The sequence below is a fragment of the Staurois parvus genome, unplaced genomic scaffold (genome assembly GCF_062004578.1).
Source record: "Staurois parvus isolate SC_StPar_1 unplaced genomic scaffold, SC_StPar_1.0 ptg000564l, whole genome shotgun sequence".
Taxonomy (NCBI): Eukaryota; Metazoa; Chordata; class Amphibia; order Anura; family Ranidae; genus Staurois; species Staurois parvus.
The window spans coordinates 9,023,840-9,042,312 of record NW_028318360.1 but is presented as its reverse complement, the minus strand read 5'-3'; the positions used below and the strand labels follow the sequence as shown (position 1 = coordinate 9,042,312).

The window sequence follows — 18,473 nt, the reverse complement described above, 5'->3', positions numbered from 1 at the left end:
AAATAGTTTCTGATTCTTTATGTGTTTTACTGCATGTGCCCATTTTCATTGTTCTGTGTACTGCATAGATTCCAACTGACCTGGATTTTCTGGTACAGTCCCACATCTGTCCCAATTTTGTGTCCCAGGTTGCATCCAGTGATTACTGCATTAACCTTAACGTGAGCGGAGCGTGGCTGTGCAATAGATAGAGGCATAGTCGTTAGAACGACGCTCAGAGAGTCCCCACTTGCAGAACCTGCTTAAAGGGACCCTTGACTGTGACATGCGATAAGGCTTTTGGAGTACCTATCCTAGAGGAGATTGGATGGTGTATGACCCTGACCCTGTTCTGGCAGTAGATGACCAATACCTGATGAGACAGGAAAATCTCATATGCGCATGTTTGACGCACTTATGGTGAGTGCGCATTCTTTATATTATATCCACTGTGTGGCACACTGGACCCTCGTCCCCATGCACTCTATTAGGATCTACTGGATCCCCACGTGGGCAATTTTTCAGCTATTTGGGACATTTATCCACTTAATTTCACCACAGTGTGATTGACAATTTTGCACTACTTTGCATTTGATTATATTGCTACCATACACTCTATGTTTTATGTTTTTATTCCATTTTGTCTAATTTTTATACATATCTAGCGCTGCACCTTTATTTATTGATATTTACTGCATTAACCTTGTTTGAATTATTGAACTTGAGCAGTAACTAAAAAAAAAAAAGGTGTGGGCCGAAAGGATTGTGGACACAAGTGGGCAGTCAATGCAGAATTAGACAAGAAGGCCCAAAAGTGGGCATGCTCTGGACAGAAAAACACAGAACGAATGCGTGATCTAGATGGGGCCACACAGAAAGTGGGTATGATCTGGGTGGGGCCAAACAGAAAGAGGGGTGTTACGTGAGGGCCATGGGCAGGAGTTACAGTGTCAAATATTGCATTTATGGTACTACTTTACTGAATAAGGACCTAATCTGCTAATTTAAAGGCCTTATGGACCCAAAGGCTTTTGTACGTATATCTGCACCTTAAAGAGACAGCTGTGGGGTACAGACACCGGTAGCAATGAATGGCTGTAAGTTAGCTGGCTTTTGCACATCAATGATATACATTTGTCACATTGTTTACTCAAACACAGTATATACCAAAGTACAGCTAGTCTACAACCCTTCTTTATTATGTGTAGCTGTATGTTGCAGCTCTCTCTAGGGCATGGAAATACCCTGTTATTTACGCCTGTTAGATGCCTGAAAGAGTCTGTGTGCCTAAGGGCTGACAGGGCATATACCAACTGGAATGACTATTGCCTTATATGTGGAATTATTTTGTGTAGCCCACAAAGCAAAAAAAAAATTTAAAAATTGAGGAAAAAAAACTCATAAGTCTTTGATAGCGACCTCCAAACAAAGCCTTGAGATATATACATACATTTAGGCTGTGCCAGGTAAACTGCTGCCCTGCTTTAAAATGTTAAAGAACTTCGGGATAAGCAAAAAAAAAAAAAATCGCCCATTAGTAGCCCCTACACAAAACACTAAACAGTTAATAAAATTTTGAACATCCCTACAATTTAGGAGAAAACTCTAATTGAATTTTCATGACCTCATCTCTGTAATTCAAAAGATAACAGCATCTGCTCTGCCAAGGAGGAGGTGTAACAGCAGGGATTACATCATATCCTCTACTCTCTCTCTGCAGTAAAAGGAAACTACAGATCCCATCAGCCACAGGGAATTGTAGTGAATGCGGGCGGGTACACTAGGCCTGTATATGTTGAATGTCTCTGAGAGTCCCCGTCCTCCCACCACTGCAAGTGGGGCTGAATAACATCACTGCTTCCTGGAGAAAGAACTACAGAAGGGATGTGCTAAGACCACTGGCTGAGGGAATAGGAGACATAGCAGCCACTGGTCTTACAAACAGGAAACCAAAGATAATTCATGGATTGATCTGAAAATGAATAGGCTATTTCAGAGCAAATTCCGAGTGAACAAGAAGATGGATGATATATTCAGTGAAGGTAGGAAATTAGCAACAAGGACATGTAAAGAATGTTTGCCCGGAGTTCTGCTTTAAAGCTTCTCCCTCTATCAGAGCCTCTACTTTGTGTGTACATTAGAGATTAGGACAGTGGAAGACTCCTGAGCCTCTGTTGGGAGAGGGAGAATGGTAGGTTGAGCTGTTGAATTACTGCTGCAGGTGGAGTGCAAGTTATCTGAGCTGCTGAATCACTGCTGAGAAAGGGAAGCAGAGCTTCTAAGTCAGTGCTAGGTGGAGGAAGCAGGAGCAGCTAAATTGCTGAGAGAACAGCTTGAATGGCCTAAGAGATTAATTTGAGAATGGACGACTCCACGATGTTGTATCTACAGAAATCAGAGAGTGTTTCATTTAAATTTAATTTGCTGTATGTTAAGAATATGTTATTATGGAATGTCCATAGCCCAGCCTTAGGTTCGCTTAAAGATAGTACTGGCTTCTGCTTGGCAATAATTGTAAATTTCTAGGAGTTGTCTCCAGGGAACATAAAATGTAGTCATTAGAGGTCGAGATAAAATACAGATCATTCCAAAAGCTTTCAAAATAACAATTTTATGCAAAACCACCTACTCCACTGTTATATTTATGTTTGTATATTGAACATTTCAGGCACAATTATAAGGTAATGCAACAAATTCAGTGAAAATAAGTCATCCACTTTTGTGAAATTACCCCTAATTAATTCATGGTTAACAGCCACTTGCCATATTGTAACATTATTTTTCTTTACAAAGTGCCGTTACTTATTTCAGTTTATTTATTTTCCAGGTCTGCAGATTATGGAACAACCTATACAAAGGTAAACCTTCAGCCTGTGATTGATAACTTCCACATCTGCCCTACCAACAAGAGAAAGGTATGCTGGATATATTTAATTAAACTAAAGGTTTTTTTTAATTATTGCTTCATCATTTCATGTGCAATTCATAGTCATGAAAGTTAGTTCTTAAACATGCTGATGTGCAGTCTGTCAAAATCTATGAAATTCTACTGGCTATACACTATAAAATGTGTTTTTAGAATGTTCGTTCAGGTTTTTAAAGTAAAAGCGACAATCAATTTCAACCATACTGATGAGGAAATTTGAAGGAGAGGGGTGACATTTTTTTCTCAAACAAATGAAATTGTGAGCAAAATTGTGCTTACTGTAATGTGAATGTGTATCCCAAAATTGAACATTATATTCAAAACATTGGCATAACAATCAATGAAAATGTTCAGGGTGTCGTACGAAATATGTCAAATGATGCAATTGACAAGAAAATGCAAACTGCAGAGTAATTTTCTGAATCTCTGTTTCTAGAATTTCGGTTCTGGAAATTCTATGTAATTCTAGCCGGCCTTATTTTTGCCAATGCAGCAGACTTGAATAAAGAAAAATTATGGCATGAATCATTTTGGTATTATTGTGGTTGCTGTTATAGTTGTTGGATTGTTTGGACAGGACATCTGGCAAAACTGGCGTTTTCCTCAAGTGTGTGCAAGTACAGACAGTGCATCCAGAAAGTATTCACAGCGCTTAACTTTTGCCACATTTTGTTATGTTACAGCCTTATTCCAAAATGGATTAAATTCATTTTTTTCCTCAACATTCTACAAACAATACCCCATAATGACAACGTGAAAGAAGTTCATTTTGAAATCTCTGCAATTTATTAAAAATAAAAAACTAAAAAAACCACATGTACATAGTATAGTATTCACAGGCTTTGCTCAATGCTTTGTCAAAGTATTAGCACCAATTACAGCCTCAAGTCGTATTGAGTATGATGCTACAAGCTTAGCACACCAATTTATGGGCAATTTCTCCCACTCTTCTTTGCAGTACTTCTCAAGCTCCATCAGGTTGGATGGAGAGTGTCGGAGCACAGCCATTTTCAGATTTCTCCAGAGATGTTCAATCAGAATCAAGTCTGGGCTCTGGCTGGGTCACTCCAGGACATTCACAGAGTTGGCCCATAGCCACTCCTTTGGTATGTGGGCTGTGTGCTCAGGGTTGCTGTCCTCTTGAAAGATGAACCGTCGCCCCAGTCTAAGGTCCAGAGCGCTCTGGAACAGGTTTTCATCAAGGATGTCTCTGTACATTGCTGCATTCATCTTTCCTTTGATCCTGACAAGTCTTACAGTTCCTGCCGCTGAAAAACATCCCCACAGCATGATGCTGCCACCCCTATGCTTCACTGTAGGGATGGTATTGGCCAGGTGGTGAGCGGTGCCTGGTTTCCTCCAAACATGACGCTTGGCATTCAGGTCAAAGAGTTCAGTCTTTGTTTCATAAGACCAGAGAGTTTTGTTTCTCCTCAGGTGCCTTTTGGCAAACTCTAGGAAGGCTGCCATTTGCCTTTTAATGAAGAGTGGCTTCCGTCTGGCCACTCTACCATGCAGGCCTGATTGGTGGAGTGCTACAGAGATGGTTGTTCTTCTGGAAGGTTCTCCTCTCTCCACAGAGAAATGCTGGAGCTCTTTCAGAGTGACCATCGGGTGCTTGGTTACCTCCCTGGCTAAGGCCCTTCTCGATCGCTCATTTTGGCCGAGCGGCTCATTCTAGGAGGATTCCTGGTGGTTCCAAACTTCTTCCATTTACGAATGATGGAGGCCACTGTTCTTATTGGGACCTTCAATGCTGCAGAAATTTTCTGTACCCTTCCCCAGATCTGTGCCTTGATACAATCCTGTCTCGGAGGTCTATGGACAATTCCTTGGACGTCATGGCTTGGTTTGTGCTCTGACATGCACTGTTAACTGTGGGGCCTTATATAGACAGGTTTATGCCTTTCCTAATCACATCCAATCAACTGAATTTCCCACAGGTGGACTCCAATCAAGTTGTGGAAACATCTCAAGGATGATCAGTGGGAACAGGATTCACCAGAGCTCAATTTTGAGTGTCATGTCAAAGGCTGTGAATACTAATGTACATGTGTTTTTTTTTTGTTTTTTATTTTTAATAAATTGCAAAGATTTCAAAACAAACTTCTTTCATGTTGTTATTACGGGGTATTGTGTGTAGAATGTTGAGGAAAAAAAATGAATTTAATCCATTTTGGAATAAGGCTGTAACATAACAAAATGTGGCAAAAGTTAAGCGCTGTGAATACTTTCTGGATGCACTGTATTTTTGTGTTGTTGTGAGCTCTTGTTGAAGGAGTCTTAAAATGCAGTCATGGTGGATGACGCAAACATTGGTACTGCCATTGCTGGCCTCTGTCAGTAAGCATCAATTGACTGGCTGTTATCCTGACCCTCGGCCTTCAATGCTTGAAAGGCTCAGGTGTGCAGCTCAGTAAATTCAGAGGAAAGTCACAAGCCTTTGTCTGCATACTTGTTCCAGGACAGTATTTTAGCAAAACGATCAGAATGACAGCCAGGCAGCTTGCATTTTCAGAAGGAGAGGTCAACAATTGCAACCATCATGTTCCACTGCAGACCGGTTTCTTTAAAGCTGAACTCCAGACAAACTGCTAAGTATGCAGTTAATACATATAAGGGAGATGTTTCACCTACCAAAGGATTTAGATTTCTGTCTATCCAGTTCTGAGATTTACACAGCTCTGCTACACCATTTAGCCTTGTCTGGAAGGGCAGGAGACCTGATTTTTCTGAAGTTAAAGCAGAGTGCCCCCAATTGTTATCTTTATAATGTACCAAGTTGACATACTTAAAGTGGTTGTACACCCTTACTCTATGAGGAAGGGTTGTAACAGCGCAAACACTGCAAAGTCCTGGGAAATGGTAGTATGGGTGATAGTGGTATTAGTGGCTACTGTATGAAGAGCGTAGGATTCCGTGTGGCACTGAGGGCAAGGCTTCCAAATAAGCTGTAGCAACTTCTGTAGATGAGAAAGGAGAGAAGCGCCTCTAAGTGCAATAAGTCTTTTAATTCAAGTCTAAATGTAGAAACACTCACATGTGTGAAGTAATCATAAGCTTAAAAACCGTGGTTAACAATAGTTAACGGTGGGGTGGTAACCCGGGTGAAGAGCCGTCATCTCTCTGCGCTGCTTGAAAAAGGAGTGCACTTCCGCCTTCCACGGCCAGTGCATGCTCCGAAACGCGTCGCAGTGCACCCTGGGATCTGACGTCATCACGGCCACGCCGCCGGTACGTTCCAGCGTGCGTTCCATCCGGCTTTGAGGGAGGACGTGCATGAAGGCTGGCCTCACCGCTGTTCCCCCTCCAGCCACCACGCTGTTCCAGCCGAGAGCTGACCTCCCCACATCGCAGAGAGATGACGGCTCTTCACCCGGGTTACCACCCCACCGTTAACTATTGTTAACCACGGTTTTTATGCTTATGATTACTTCACACATGTGAGTGTTTCTACATTTAGACTTGAATTAAAAGACTTATTGCACTTAGAGGCGCTTCTCTCCTTTTTCACACCCTTACTCTATACCCACTGAAATGAGGAGCTCCAGGTGATACACAGAGATTAAACAAATTATTTTCCATAAATTGCACCTGTTTATCTGCTGCCCTCTCTCCTTTAGTTCAAAGTCCAGAATTTACGCAGCATTTCTGAGCTTCAGAAGGCGAAGCATAGCATAGAGCAGGGAGTGTAATCTGAGACCTGAATAGAGGGAGTGAACACACCCCTTTTACACAGTCTCATTGTGAAATGTTCACATCTGAACATTTCACAATGACCATTGAACATTTCTGCCAATCACCTGCTGTGTGCTGGAGGGAGGCTCGACTGTCTCCCAGGATTGTCATAGACTGTCAGAAGTGACTGATGCAGATAGCAAAGATATGAGAGAGGAGAAAGAAATCACACTCTGAGCTTTGGATTGAGGTGAATACATACTAAGGAAGGATTTGCTTTGTTCACTTTTCATTTCAGAGGTTTACAAGCACTATACATAAAAAGCTTCTTTAGTACTTGTGTGCCACTCGTGTACTGGTCTATCCTGTCTGTTCTCTGCTTAATGTGCCACTGTAAAAAAGTCACTGGTTGTTCCAAATCTTTCTTCTATGTTCTCTACCCTACCACCAATGACATCTGCATCAGATCTTGTGCATGTGCAAAACTGGTAGCCACCCGCTTGCCCCAAAAGATGAGGTCTTATTCCTGAAATATTGTAAGTTCAGGAAAAAAGCTTTTTTCTTCCACAGATCATGAGAATTTCCTGGAAGGCACTGGTGACGTAGCCATCTCTAGGGGCAGCTGTGAAGTACTGAATGAATAAATAAAATGGTGTAGCGCTAAATAAATACTACCATATGCATAAAAAAATATGAATAAATAAATAATATTACTGATTATACCGTGTTATCATACAAAGTATAAAAGTGATATATATTAGTGCAACAACAGCAATGAATGTATGTAAATGATTCCCCCAACCTGGGGGATCAAATAAATGTGAACAATAAGATCCCTATAGAAAACACAGTGCAAGTGTACAAAACCACACTCAGTGAAAAAATAAATAAATGTCCAATCAAAGTCCACATGCTGGACAAATAAAACTGAATAGTGCTCCACAAAAATATAAATCGCGTGTAAATTCAGCACAACGTGAAGTGAATCCAGTGCCAAAACAACTTGTGAATCCAAAAATAGCCAAAGTGCCCCCTTACCTCCACAAGGGCCAGCTCGCTTTAAGGGTAAGCCACGCTTTCCCAGGAATAGCCTCGTCACCACCAGATGGACCCTCCTGGATACTCCCACAGACCAGTGATCCTCCTTAGTTCTCCAATCCCCTGGTACTTTTAGCTGGTCATTCTCCCACAAAGGATCATACCAGAAACAAACAGAGATCCTCCATAGTGTGAATCAGTATTCATTACTCAAATAACAAGAATAATACCCACTCACATGATAAACAGCAATATCCAGCCTTTACCCATACTATGGGTGTATATGCATGGTTCCGGGTGATCCAAGATGGCCCCCATGCCGGAACTGACGTCACCGTGCACCGGAAGTCCTGTCACCGCGTACCAACGCGTTGCTTCACGATCACCATGTGACTTCTTCAGGGTACACTATTCAGTATTATTTGTGCAGCGTGTGGGCTTTGATTGGACATTTATTTATTTTTTCACTGAGTGTGGTTTTGTACACTTGCACTGTGTTTTCTATAGGGATCTTATTGTTCACATTTATTTGATCCCCCAGGTTGGGGGAATCATTTACATACATTCATTGCTGTTGTTGCACTAATATATATCACTTTTATACTTTGTATGATAACATGGTATAATTAGTAGTATTATTTATTTATTCATATTTTTTGATGCACATGGTAGTAGTTATTTAGCGCTGCACCATTTTGTTTATTCATTTAATTACACTTTGTGGTTGAAGGAAGGTGTTTAGCAGCTTAGGGTAGGGATTATCCATTTAAGCGCAGGGGATTGTTCTCACCATTTTTTGTGAAGTACTGAATACATCTCCAGTGCCTGGAAATACCAATAAGTAAAAAAAACTTTATTTATCATACATTAGGGCTTGTAAATAATTAGATATCAGCATGCCGAGGTTCATAAATCAGGGATTCTTAGCTTTGGGGGGGGTAAAGGTTATCTTTAAGTAATGCTTGTAGGTTGTCTCCTCTTCCTCAGCTGCTGATGGGAAACTGAAAGAAGTAGCAGACTGATGAGCTCATCTCTCTGTCAAACTGCTTTCCTCCTATGAGCATGCTCCTTGTTATCACATGAGCACTGTAGTACAACTAATAGGCTCCTGATGTTGCTTTTTTTTTCTCCCAATCTGAGCTCTGCTGTATAACGAATACTAGTGATGGGTCATACACCCCCCCCCCCTGTTCGGTTTGCGTTTGAACATTCGAACCTACTGAAAGTTCGACCAAAAACTTAGAACAGAGACAATTTACTAAGCGATATCTAACCACATCTGAGTAAGCAGTAAGATATTGCACAGCTACTAAAATACCGCATGACTTATCTTATTAAGTCATGCAGTATTTTAGTAGTGAAGAAGCGTAAAAAGAATTGCCGGTATTGCCCTGCAATTGAAAAAAAAATGCGTGGGGCCCCCCATCCATACCAAGCCCTTTGGGTCTGGTATGGATTTTGAAGGCAACCCCCACACCAAAATGTTTTAAAAAATGGAGTGGGACGGTCCCCCCAAACTTCATACCAGACCCTTATTCGAGCATGCAGCGCAGCAGATCAGGAAAGGTGGGGGACGAGCGAGCACCCCCCCAAACTATACCAGGCCACATACCCTCAACATGAGGAGGTGCTTTGGGGCAGGGGGGCTCCCCCCAAAGCAACTTGTCCCCATGCTTATTGGGACAAGGGCCTCTTCCCCACAACCTCGTTTGTGGACGGGGTTTATCGGAATCTGGAAGCCCCCTTTAAATAGGGGGCCCCCAGCTCCCCATCCCCCCCCCATGTGAATGAGTATGGGGTACATGGTACTGCTACCCATTCACAAAAAAAAAAAGTGTAGTGTAAAAATGACAGTAGACAGTCTTTGATAAGTCCTTTATTAAAAGCAAAAATTAAAAAAATGACCCCTAAAGTAGATCCAACATCAGTCAACATGCCCACCGCCAACCTGAAAAAAGAAAAACGCTCCACTCTCGACACTGGCTCCCGCTGTCTGATAGCTGTGCCGGGATGACAGTTCCTAAATACTGTGATGACGTCACAAGGGGCAGCATCACCAAGTCCCTTGTGACATCATCATGCGCTGTGATTGGCCAAAGCATTGCATCTGACCTGTGAACAATCACAATGCACTGTCAGGGTCCAGTGCATTGTGGGGCACGGTGGGCAAATAGCCCACCGAATACCCTTACCGTTTGCGTGTTCGCCAAACACACGAAACGGCCTATGTTTGAGTTGAACTTATGTTCGACTCAAGCATGAAGCCCAACCCTAGAGAATACTAAATCAAACTGCTTGCATTTAAAAAAAAAATTGCATATCATTTGTTATTAATGAAAACATATTAATGGGTGGCGAGCTCACATGTGCCTGGATTAGAGATGAGCGAATCGAACCAGGCGAACCGGAATTCGATACGAATTTCAGGAAAAATTCGATTCGCGTCGAATCCGAATATTTGCCTACTTCGGGTGCGCGAATCAGATTTTTCCCGATCAGCCGGCAAAAGTGTCCCTGCAGAGAGCTCCGCTATTTCTGACAGTTCTCTGACAGAAGGAACACATGTACAGCGGTTGAAACATTGTATCTATTAGTTTCCATTTAGGATACAGATGTTTCAACCGCTGTACATGTGAAGAAGCTGTCAGAGAACTGTCAGAAATAGAGGAACTCTGCACATACACTTTTTGCCGGTTTGGAATTCTTATTTTCATCCTACTTCTTCTTCTTCTTCTACTTCTTCATCCTCATCCTCATCCTCAGAAGAAAAAGAAGAGGATGAGGATGAGGATGAAGAAGAAGAAGTAGGATGAAAATAAGAATAATTCCAAGCCGGCAAAAAGTGTATGTGCAGAGTTCCTCTATTCTGCAGATACACTTAGAGGAGCTCTGCAGATACACTTAGAGGAGCTCTGCAGATACACTTAGAGGAGCTCTGCACATACACTTTTTGCCGGCTTGGAATTAATCTTATTTTCATCCTACTTCTTCTTCTTCTTCTTCATCCTCATCCTCATCCTCAGAAGAAGAAGAAGAGGATGAGGATGAAGAAGAAGAAGAAGAAGTAGGATGAAAATAAGAATAATTCCAAGCCGGCAAAAAGTGTATGTGCAGAGTTCCTCTATTCTGCAGATACACTTAGAGGAGCTCTGCAGATACACTTAGAGGAGCTCTGCACATACACTTTTTGCCGGCTTGGAATTAATCTTATTTTCATCCTACTTCTTCTTCTTCATCCTCAGAAGAAGAAGAAGAGGATGAGGATGAAGAAGAAGAAGAAGAAGAAGAAGTAGGATGAAAATAAGAATAATTCCAAGCCGGCAAAAAGTGTATGTGCAGAGTTCCTCTATTCTGCAGATACACTTAGAGGAGCTCTGCAGATACACTTAGAGGAGCTCTGCACATACACATTTTGCCGGCTTGGAATTAATCTTATTTTCATCCTACTTCTTCTTCTTCTTCTTCTTCTTCATCCTCATCCTCATCCTCAGAAGAAGAAGAGGATGAGGATGAGGATGAAGAAGAAGAAGAAGAAGAAGTAGGATGAAAATAAGAATAATTCCAAGCCGGCAAAAAGTGTATCTGCAGAGCTCCTCTAAGTGTATCTGCAGAATGTCATTTATGGAAACAAATAGATACAATGTTTCAACCGCTGTATGGAGTGAATGTCCCACAACTGTCAGAAATAGACTATTTCTGACAGTTCTGGGACATTCCCTCCATACAGCGGTTGAAACCGCTGTATGGAGTGAATGTCACAGAACTGTCAGAAATAGACAGAAACTGTCACAGAACTGTCCTTCTTCTCATCCTTCTCCTTCTTCTCATCCTTCTTCTCATCCTTCTCCTTCTTCTCATCCTTCTCCTTCTCCTTCTTCTCATCCTTCTCCTTCTTCTCATCCTTCTTCTCATCCTTCTCCTTCTTCTCATCCTTCTTCTCATCCTTCTCCTTCTCCTTCTTCTCATCCTTCTTCTCATCCTTCTTCTCATCCTTCTCCTTCTTCTCATCCTTCTCCTTCTTCTCATCCTTCTCCTTCTCCTTCTTCTCATCCTTCTCCTTCTTCTCATCCTTCTCCTTCTTCTCATCCTTCTCCTTCTCCTTCTTCTCATCCTTCTCCTTCTTCTCATCCTTCTCCTTCTCCTTCTTCTCATCCTTCTCCTTCTCCTTCTCCTTCCTCATCTCCAAGGGCATTTAAATTAAAGGTACAGTGTTCTGCACTAATTTAAAGGCTCTCTGAAGCCTAGAAACCCTTTTTATAAGTTAACTTCGTAGCGAATTAATTTGCATCGAATCGAATTTCTTCCTGGAATTCGCCGAATCAGCCGAATCGAATTTTTGAAAAATTCGCTCATCTCTAGCCTGGATGGACCCTGAGGGCGCCCCGTTGTTGCAAAGAGGACCCTCTTAGTCGATTATTTCCTGTGGTTGCAAAGTGTAATGCATTTTTACTGTGGTGTCAGTTTACGCCTGACATTTGCTGCCTTCGTTTTGCTGTTTTCAGTTTATCTATATGCTTACTTTTACAGTATGTGCCAACGCAAACCCCCATGTGGGCGACCTTAATGTATATATATTATTCATGTTAAAATTCAATAAAAATCATTGCTATAGAAAACATATTAATGAAAACAAAGCTGTGTTATGCAGGCCATAGACGGCTCGAAAACCAGGCATTTCTTCGCCCCTTTAAAAGAAAAATCGGTTGTTCGTTAAACCGACGTTACCACCAATGATTACGAAAATCGGCGGACCAAGTCATAAAGTTCACCCCATATAACAGGCAAAACTTCTGTTCCTTCCAGGTCACGGCTCATGCGCATATTTTTTTTTGTAAAAACGATTGTACGATTTGGCCATCATTGCCGCGAAAATCGGTAGTTTTCCACAAATTTTCCAACATGACAGATAATCCAAAAGTGGAAAAAATGCAAAAACTGGGTGACGAATTAACACACTAACAGTGCGAAAATCGGCCGATTAATCTTTCAGACGAAAAATCGGCCGATTTTCGAACCGTCTATGAGTCTTTTTTTATCTGTCTGGAGTTCAGCTTTAATCATCAGCAATCAATTCAGATCCATTCATAAATTCTTTAACTCTTCTGTATAATAGCTCTTCCATGTTCCTTCTGTAGGATGTTGCAGAACTGAAATTGCTGGTACAATATTCATGGTGAGGTTAAAGGTCAGAGGACAGTCAAAGCAATGCCGGATCAGTGATGCAATATTTATTTTCTGCGAATACCTCCTTACTGTGACCAGCACCGCATTTTATGGAAGATTTGAATTGACAATGATTTATTGCATTTTTAAAGTAGCATCTGTCACACATACAAAGACTTCGCATGAACAGAAATTTCCATTCGCCTTTAAATTCCTCAGTTTTGAAGTACTTTGGATAGAACTGCAGCCTATACAAACATAAAAAGCTTTGAGAAAGGAGACAAAAAAAGTTTTGTGGAGTGCAAATGTTCCTCTTTGAGTGACAGATGAGAAGAGGTGTGTCTAATTGAGATAAAAGATGGAGATTTGCATACTAAGCCTAAACCAAATTCTTGATTCATGATTGCTTTGCTTTGAAATGAGCCTGGAGCGCCAGAAAACAGTCAATAAAAGAAGAAATGAAAAATGCTTTCAGCACAATTCTGAGCCGGCTTTCATTGTACTTGGAAATGTCTCGCTCAGGAATGTTCAACATTAGAAAGGAGTTTCCCATTCAAGTTAATTAGATTGATTGACTTGCCTTGTACACATAGCAGTGCTTTACCTTTTCCATGCAGCTATTGTCTTACCTACAAATATTTATCATGTACGGGGTACATCTCAGCTGTCAGACGATGTCATATTATAGGCTACGATCAGCAGTCAAGTTGAGATAAGATGCAGATCATGATTTATCCTCAGATCAGCCAATAACGCAGACTTAAACCCAAAAACAAAAATTAAAGTGTTACTAAACCCACAACAGTAAAATCAGTCTGTATATGCAGTGAATCATGCTTGTTATACGCACTGTGGAACCTCTGCATTGTGTAAAAAGGCTCTTTGACCCTGTCTTCTCTGTTCCTCCCCTTTTTCAAGCGACCACCTCTTATCTAATTAAAAAAACATTTTGTGTCACACTCCACTAACAATATACACAAAAATCAATTAGTGCAAAACAATAAACTGATTATATATATTTCCAAAACGTGATATTATCAGTCACGCTAGTAATGCATGCATATCTTCACATATAAAGTCCTCAAAAGGAATCCTCAAAACAATCCGTGATTCTATAGTGTCTTCTATGATATAAAAAAATGGAAAATAAAAATGAGAATAAAGAAATAAAAATATATATTAAAAAAAATATATATATATATATATAAATAGTCCACCAAATGTATAAATGTATAATGTGCTCCTTCACCAGTTGTGCTCTCACCTGACATATATGACCAAACCGTTACGTGAGGTCATACAGGCTTGTGTCCCTTTAATTGGGCTCAGAATAGGACAAATGGATAAATCCCTGTATTCCAGATGGATGGATGAATGAAGTTTTTTCTTTTTTCCAGCAGGGGGTCTCGCCGGTGTCAAGAGATCCTTTTCCTGAGTATGGATGGATGGATGGAGTTATCCCTCTTCCCTGTAGGGGGTCTCTTGGCTCCTTGCAGACTTTTTCCTCCGTATTTGTGTGTTCCCAAAAATCAAAGCAGCTTTCATCCGCTTCCTCCCCTAGCTTCAAATTTGCATCTTTCTTAGGGGGCCACCGCTTATCTCCTGATAAGACAGACTGAACCATAGGCATTTTGCACATGCTCAGTTTGGTGTGCATTGTTAGAGGGTTTTTTTTTCCTCAGGAGAGTGCATGTGATCAGCACAGAGCCAATCAGACAGAGGACAGGGGTTTTGCTTTCAATTAGAGCAGAAACAAAACTCCTTCTACAAGCTTTAGCTAGTGCTTGTCTGAACACTGATAGAAGTCACAAGACTGCTCTAACTGCTGATGAGAGAAGCTATTTAGCAGGTTATATTTACTAAAATAATTGCATAAGGTGGAGAGGCAGGGTGGTGACATCATGACTTCCACGTAGTCCAGTCAGAGAATGGAAAAATAACCATTCCTGGAACTTATCTTTAAACCTTTTTAAGCCCAATTTCATGCTATTTTTTTTAGATAGAGAGCAAGAGTTAGAACCTCCGTTGTCTTATTATTGATGCACGTGTCCTTATTTGAAGGATTCCTACTTGTCTATTTATAAAGTCACACACAAAAAACACAACTCTAGCTACAAAAAACTAAATTTGGACTTGAATTGATACTCAGGGGCGGACTGACAACTCATGGGGCCCCCGGGCAATAGGGGATCATGGGGCCCCTTTGTCCTTGCCCAAACTCAAAAAAGCCTATAAAAAAGGTACCAGGGGCATCTCATGGGGCCCCCTACTGACCCTGGGCCCTTGGGCAGTGCCCGAGTTTCCAAATGGTCAGTCCGCCCCTGTTGTTACTAATCCCACAACATTAAAATCAGTCTGTATATGCAGTAAAGCATGCTTGTTATACTCACTGTGGAACCTGAGGAGTTAATCCTCCATACTGTGTAAAAAGGCTGTTTAATCCTGTCTTCTCTGATCCTGCCCTTCTACTGTCCCCAATACATCTGCTGATAGAACAGAGCCTTTTTGGGCAAGCTGCACATGCTCAGTTTTATGTGTATTGCTAGAGAGTTTTCTTTTCTTGGGAGAGTGCATGTGATCAGCACAGGGCCAATCAGCACAGCACTGTCCAGACAGAGGTCAGGGGTTTTGCATCCTCCTAGAGCAGAAAGAAAACTCCTCATACAAGCTTTAGCTAGTACTTGTCTGAACAGTTATAGAGGTCACAAGACTGATATGTACTGCTGATGAGAAAAGGTATTTAACAGTTTATATTTACTAAAATAATTGCATTTCCATGTTGTGTGTACTGTGGGAGACCAGATATAGTGAATGCAGGGTCCTGGGAGACCAGATATAGTGAATGCAGGGTCCGGGGAGACCAGATATAGTGAATGCAGGGTCCGGGGAGACCAGATATAGTGAATGCAGGGTCCGGGGAGACCAGATATAGTGAATGCAGGGTCCGGGGAGACCAGATATAGTGAATGCAGGCTCCTGGGAGACCAGATATTGGGAATGCAGGGTCCGGGGAGACCAGATATAGTGAATGCAGGGTCCGGGGAGACCAGATATAGTGAATGCAGGGTCGTGGGTTTAGTATCTCTTTAAGTGTAATGTCATTTAGTAATCCTTAAATGTGGTGGCTGAATTTGTTTTTTTTAACCACTTGACCTCTAGAAAGGTTTTACCCCCTTCATGACCAGGGCTTTTTTGTTATTCAGTACTGTGCTGCTTTAACTGGTAATTGCTCGGTCATACCACACTGTACGCAAATGAATATATTTCATTTTTTTAACACAAATAAAACTTTCTTTTGGTGGTATTTGATTAATTTTTTTATTATTTAAATGAAAAAAGACTGAAAAGCTTGAGAAAAAACATTTTCTACTTTCTGTTATAAAACATCCAATAAAAAAAAAACCCAAAACATCAAAATTTCTTCATAAGTTTGGACCAAAATGTATTCTGCTAGATGTATTTGGTTAAAAAAAATTACCAATAAGTGTATAATAATTGGTTTGTGTGAAAGTTATAGCGCCTACAAACTATGGTATATTGGAATTTCTGCATCTACAGATGCTATACTGGTAATGGCGGTGATCAGTGACTTGAGACTGCGGTGGAGTGGCAGGCAATCTGGAACTAACAGAAACTGGCTGGGAGGGACACTAACTGACTGACACTGACATCGCTAGTGACACTAATGCAGTGATCAGTGATAATACTGTACACTGTACTAATGACACTGACTGGGAAGGGGTTAACTTCAAGGGGCAATGAAGGGGCTAACTGTGTTCCTTATAAGTGCAATGTGTGCTGCTTTTACTCACAGATTTGGCAGATTTTTCTCTCTGCTTTTCAGCCAGATTGCCATTTTGTTTAACCGCTTTCCCGCCGCCCTATAGCTGAAATACTGCTTCAGGACAGCAGGGGTGTGCAATATCACATACATATATGTGATTTTGCATTTCCAGGTAGGGGGTGCATGCGAGTAATTTACACTTATTGGGACTTTTTTTTTATCAAAGACATGTAGCAGAATACATTTTGCCCTAAATGTATGACGAAATTAGATTTTTTTAAATTTTTTTACTTGACATGTTTAATAGTAGAAAGTCAAAAATATTTTTTTCTCAAAATTGTCAGTCTTTTTTTATAGCACAACGAAAAAAAAACGCACAAGCAATCAAATACCACTGAAAGCAAACTCCATTTGTGGAAAAAAAGGGACATAAATTTAATGTGGGTGCAGTGTTGCATGACCGCGCAATTGTCAGTTAAAGTAAAGCAGCGCCGTATTGCACAAATGGCCTCCTCTGGAGGGCACAGAGTCCTGTGTGTATGTAAACACAGAACTCTGTGCTGTTATTGGGCACAGCCAATCAGCTGATTAGAGCCCAGGGGCGGACTGACAACTCATGGGGCCCCTGGGCAATAAGGGATTATGGGGCCCCCGTATCCTCTCCCACACCCAAAAAAGCCTATGACAAAAGCCAATGAAAGGTACCAGGGGCATCTCATGGGGCCCCCTACTGACCCTGGGCCCTCGGGCAGTGCCCGAGTGGCTAAATGGTCAGTCTGCCCCTGTTAGAGCCAAAATCATTGGCTAAAACCTGCTAATAGACTCATGCTGCGTCCAATCACAGCACAGGGCAGCAGGGGGCATGAATGCACACGCCCGAACACCCAGAAGAAGGTGGGGACATACATGTTCCATGCCTAGCCTGCTGCCCACTCGTAGTAGATGTTCTATGAGTGGGCAGAAAGCTGTTAAAGCCTCATGCACACTGGGCATTTTAAACGCTCTTTTTAGAGGCGTCTTGGTTTTTTTTCTGCCTCTAAATGCTCCTCAATGTTGATCTATGAGTCCATACACAAATAGACCTTTATAGGCATTTTGAGGTGAGGTGTTTAGAGGCACAAAAAAACCCATTGCCAATCTGTTCAGAAGCAACAGCATTCTGGCCAATTAAATGAGTAAACGCAAAAGTGCTCAATGTGCTTAAAGGCACCTTAACACATTTGCAAAAATGCAGCTTTAGGCGCATATTCGATGCTGCTTTTCTGCTGCCAGGAGAAAGGAATTTACAAGAGCAAATACCCAGTGTGAATGAGGACTACAGATCTTGTTTCCTTTTACAGCTGGGGATCCAGCCAGTAGCACATTTCCTATGCAGGCTATACATAGATCGGATTCCGAACGAATTTCCTTCCGAAAATCAGAAATTTTGTGCGTTTTGTAATCTGATAGTGCCACCATTGATTTCGAAATTCGACCAGTCATGCCTTCAATTTCACGTGTTTCTACAGAAAAGGATTTTTGTGGCCAATAAATTTCTTTTCTTTCCAGGTAACAGCTCCTGTTTGTTTCTTTTTCGATTATATTTCTTGCACGATTCTCCCATCATTGATTAGAAATTTGTTCGTTTTTTAAAAAATTGCCCGGTCACTCAAATTCAATGGTCGAACGAAAATTGGCCATTTCTGTGGCCCACTAATGATGTGGAATTCAAACAAACATTCTTAGAAAAGATTTTTGAAAGAAAATTCTTTCAGAATTTGACCCGTGTATGGCTGGCTTTAGAGAGTCTCCACTCTGGAATGAAAAGCAATGGAACCAGCCTTAGTCAGCAGCATTGTTAAAGCAGAAATAAACCCACCAATTTAAAAGATTCCCAGAAAGCTTATGCTCAAGGCATGCTGGGAA

The 18,473-nt window shown here is 41.3% G+C and overlaps 1 protein-coding gene across 2 annotated transcripts in view; it reads left to right on the top strand.

The window, feature by feature from the left end:
* The window catches only part of SORCS2 (sortilin related VPS10 domain containing receptor 2), a 1,187,504-nt gene that overhangs the window by 650,610 nt on the left and 518,421 nt on the right, over positions 1-18,473 (top strand). For both annotated transcript variants that reach the window (XM_089691582.1, XM_089691581.1), the window contains exon 3: positions 2,807-2,894. In XM_089691582.1, the coding sequence (XP_089547708.1) occupies positions 2,807-2,894 (88 nt within the window). The remainder of the gene's footprint in view (positions 1-2,806; positions 2,895-18,473) is intronic.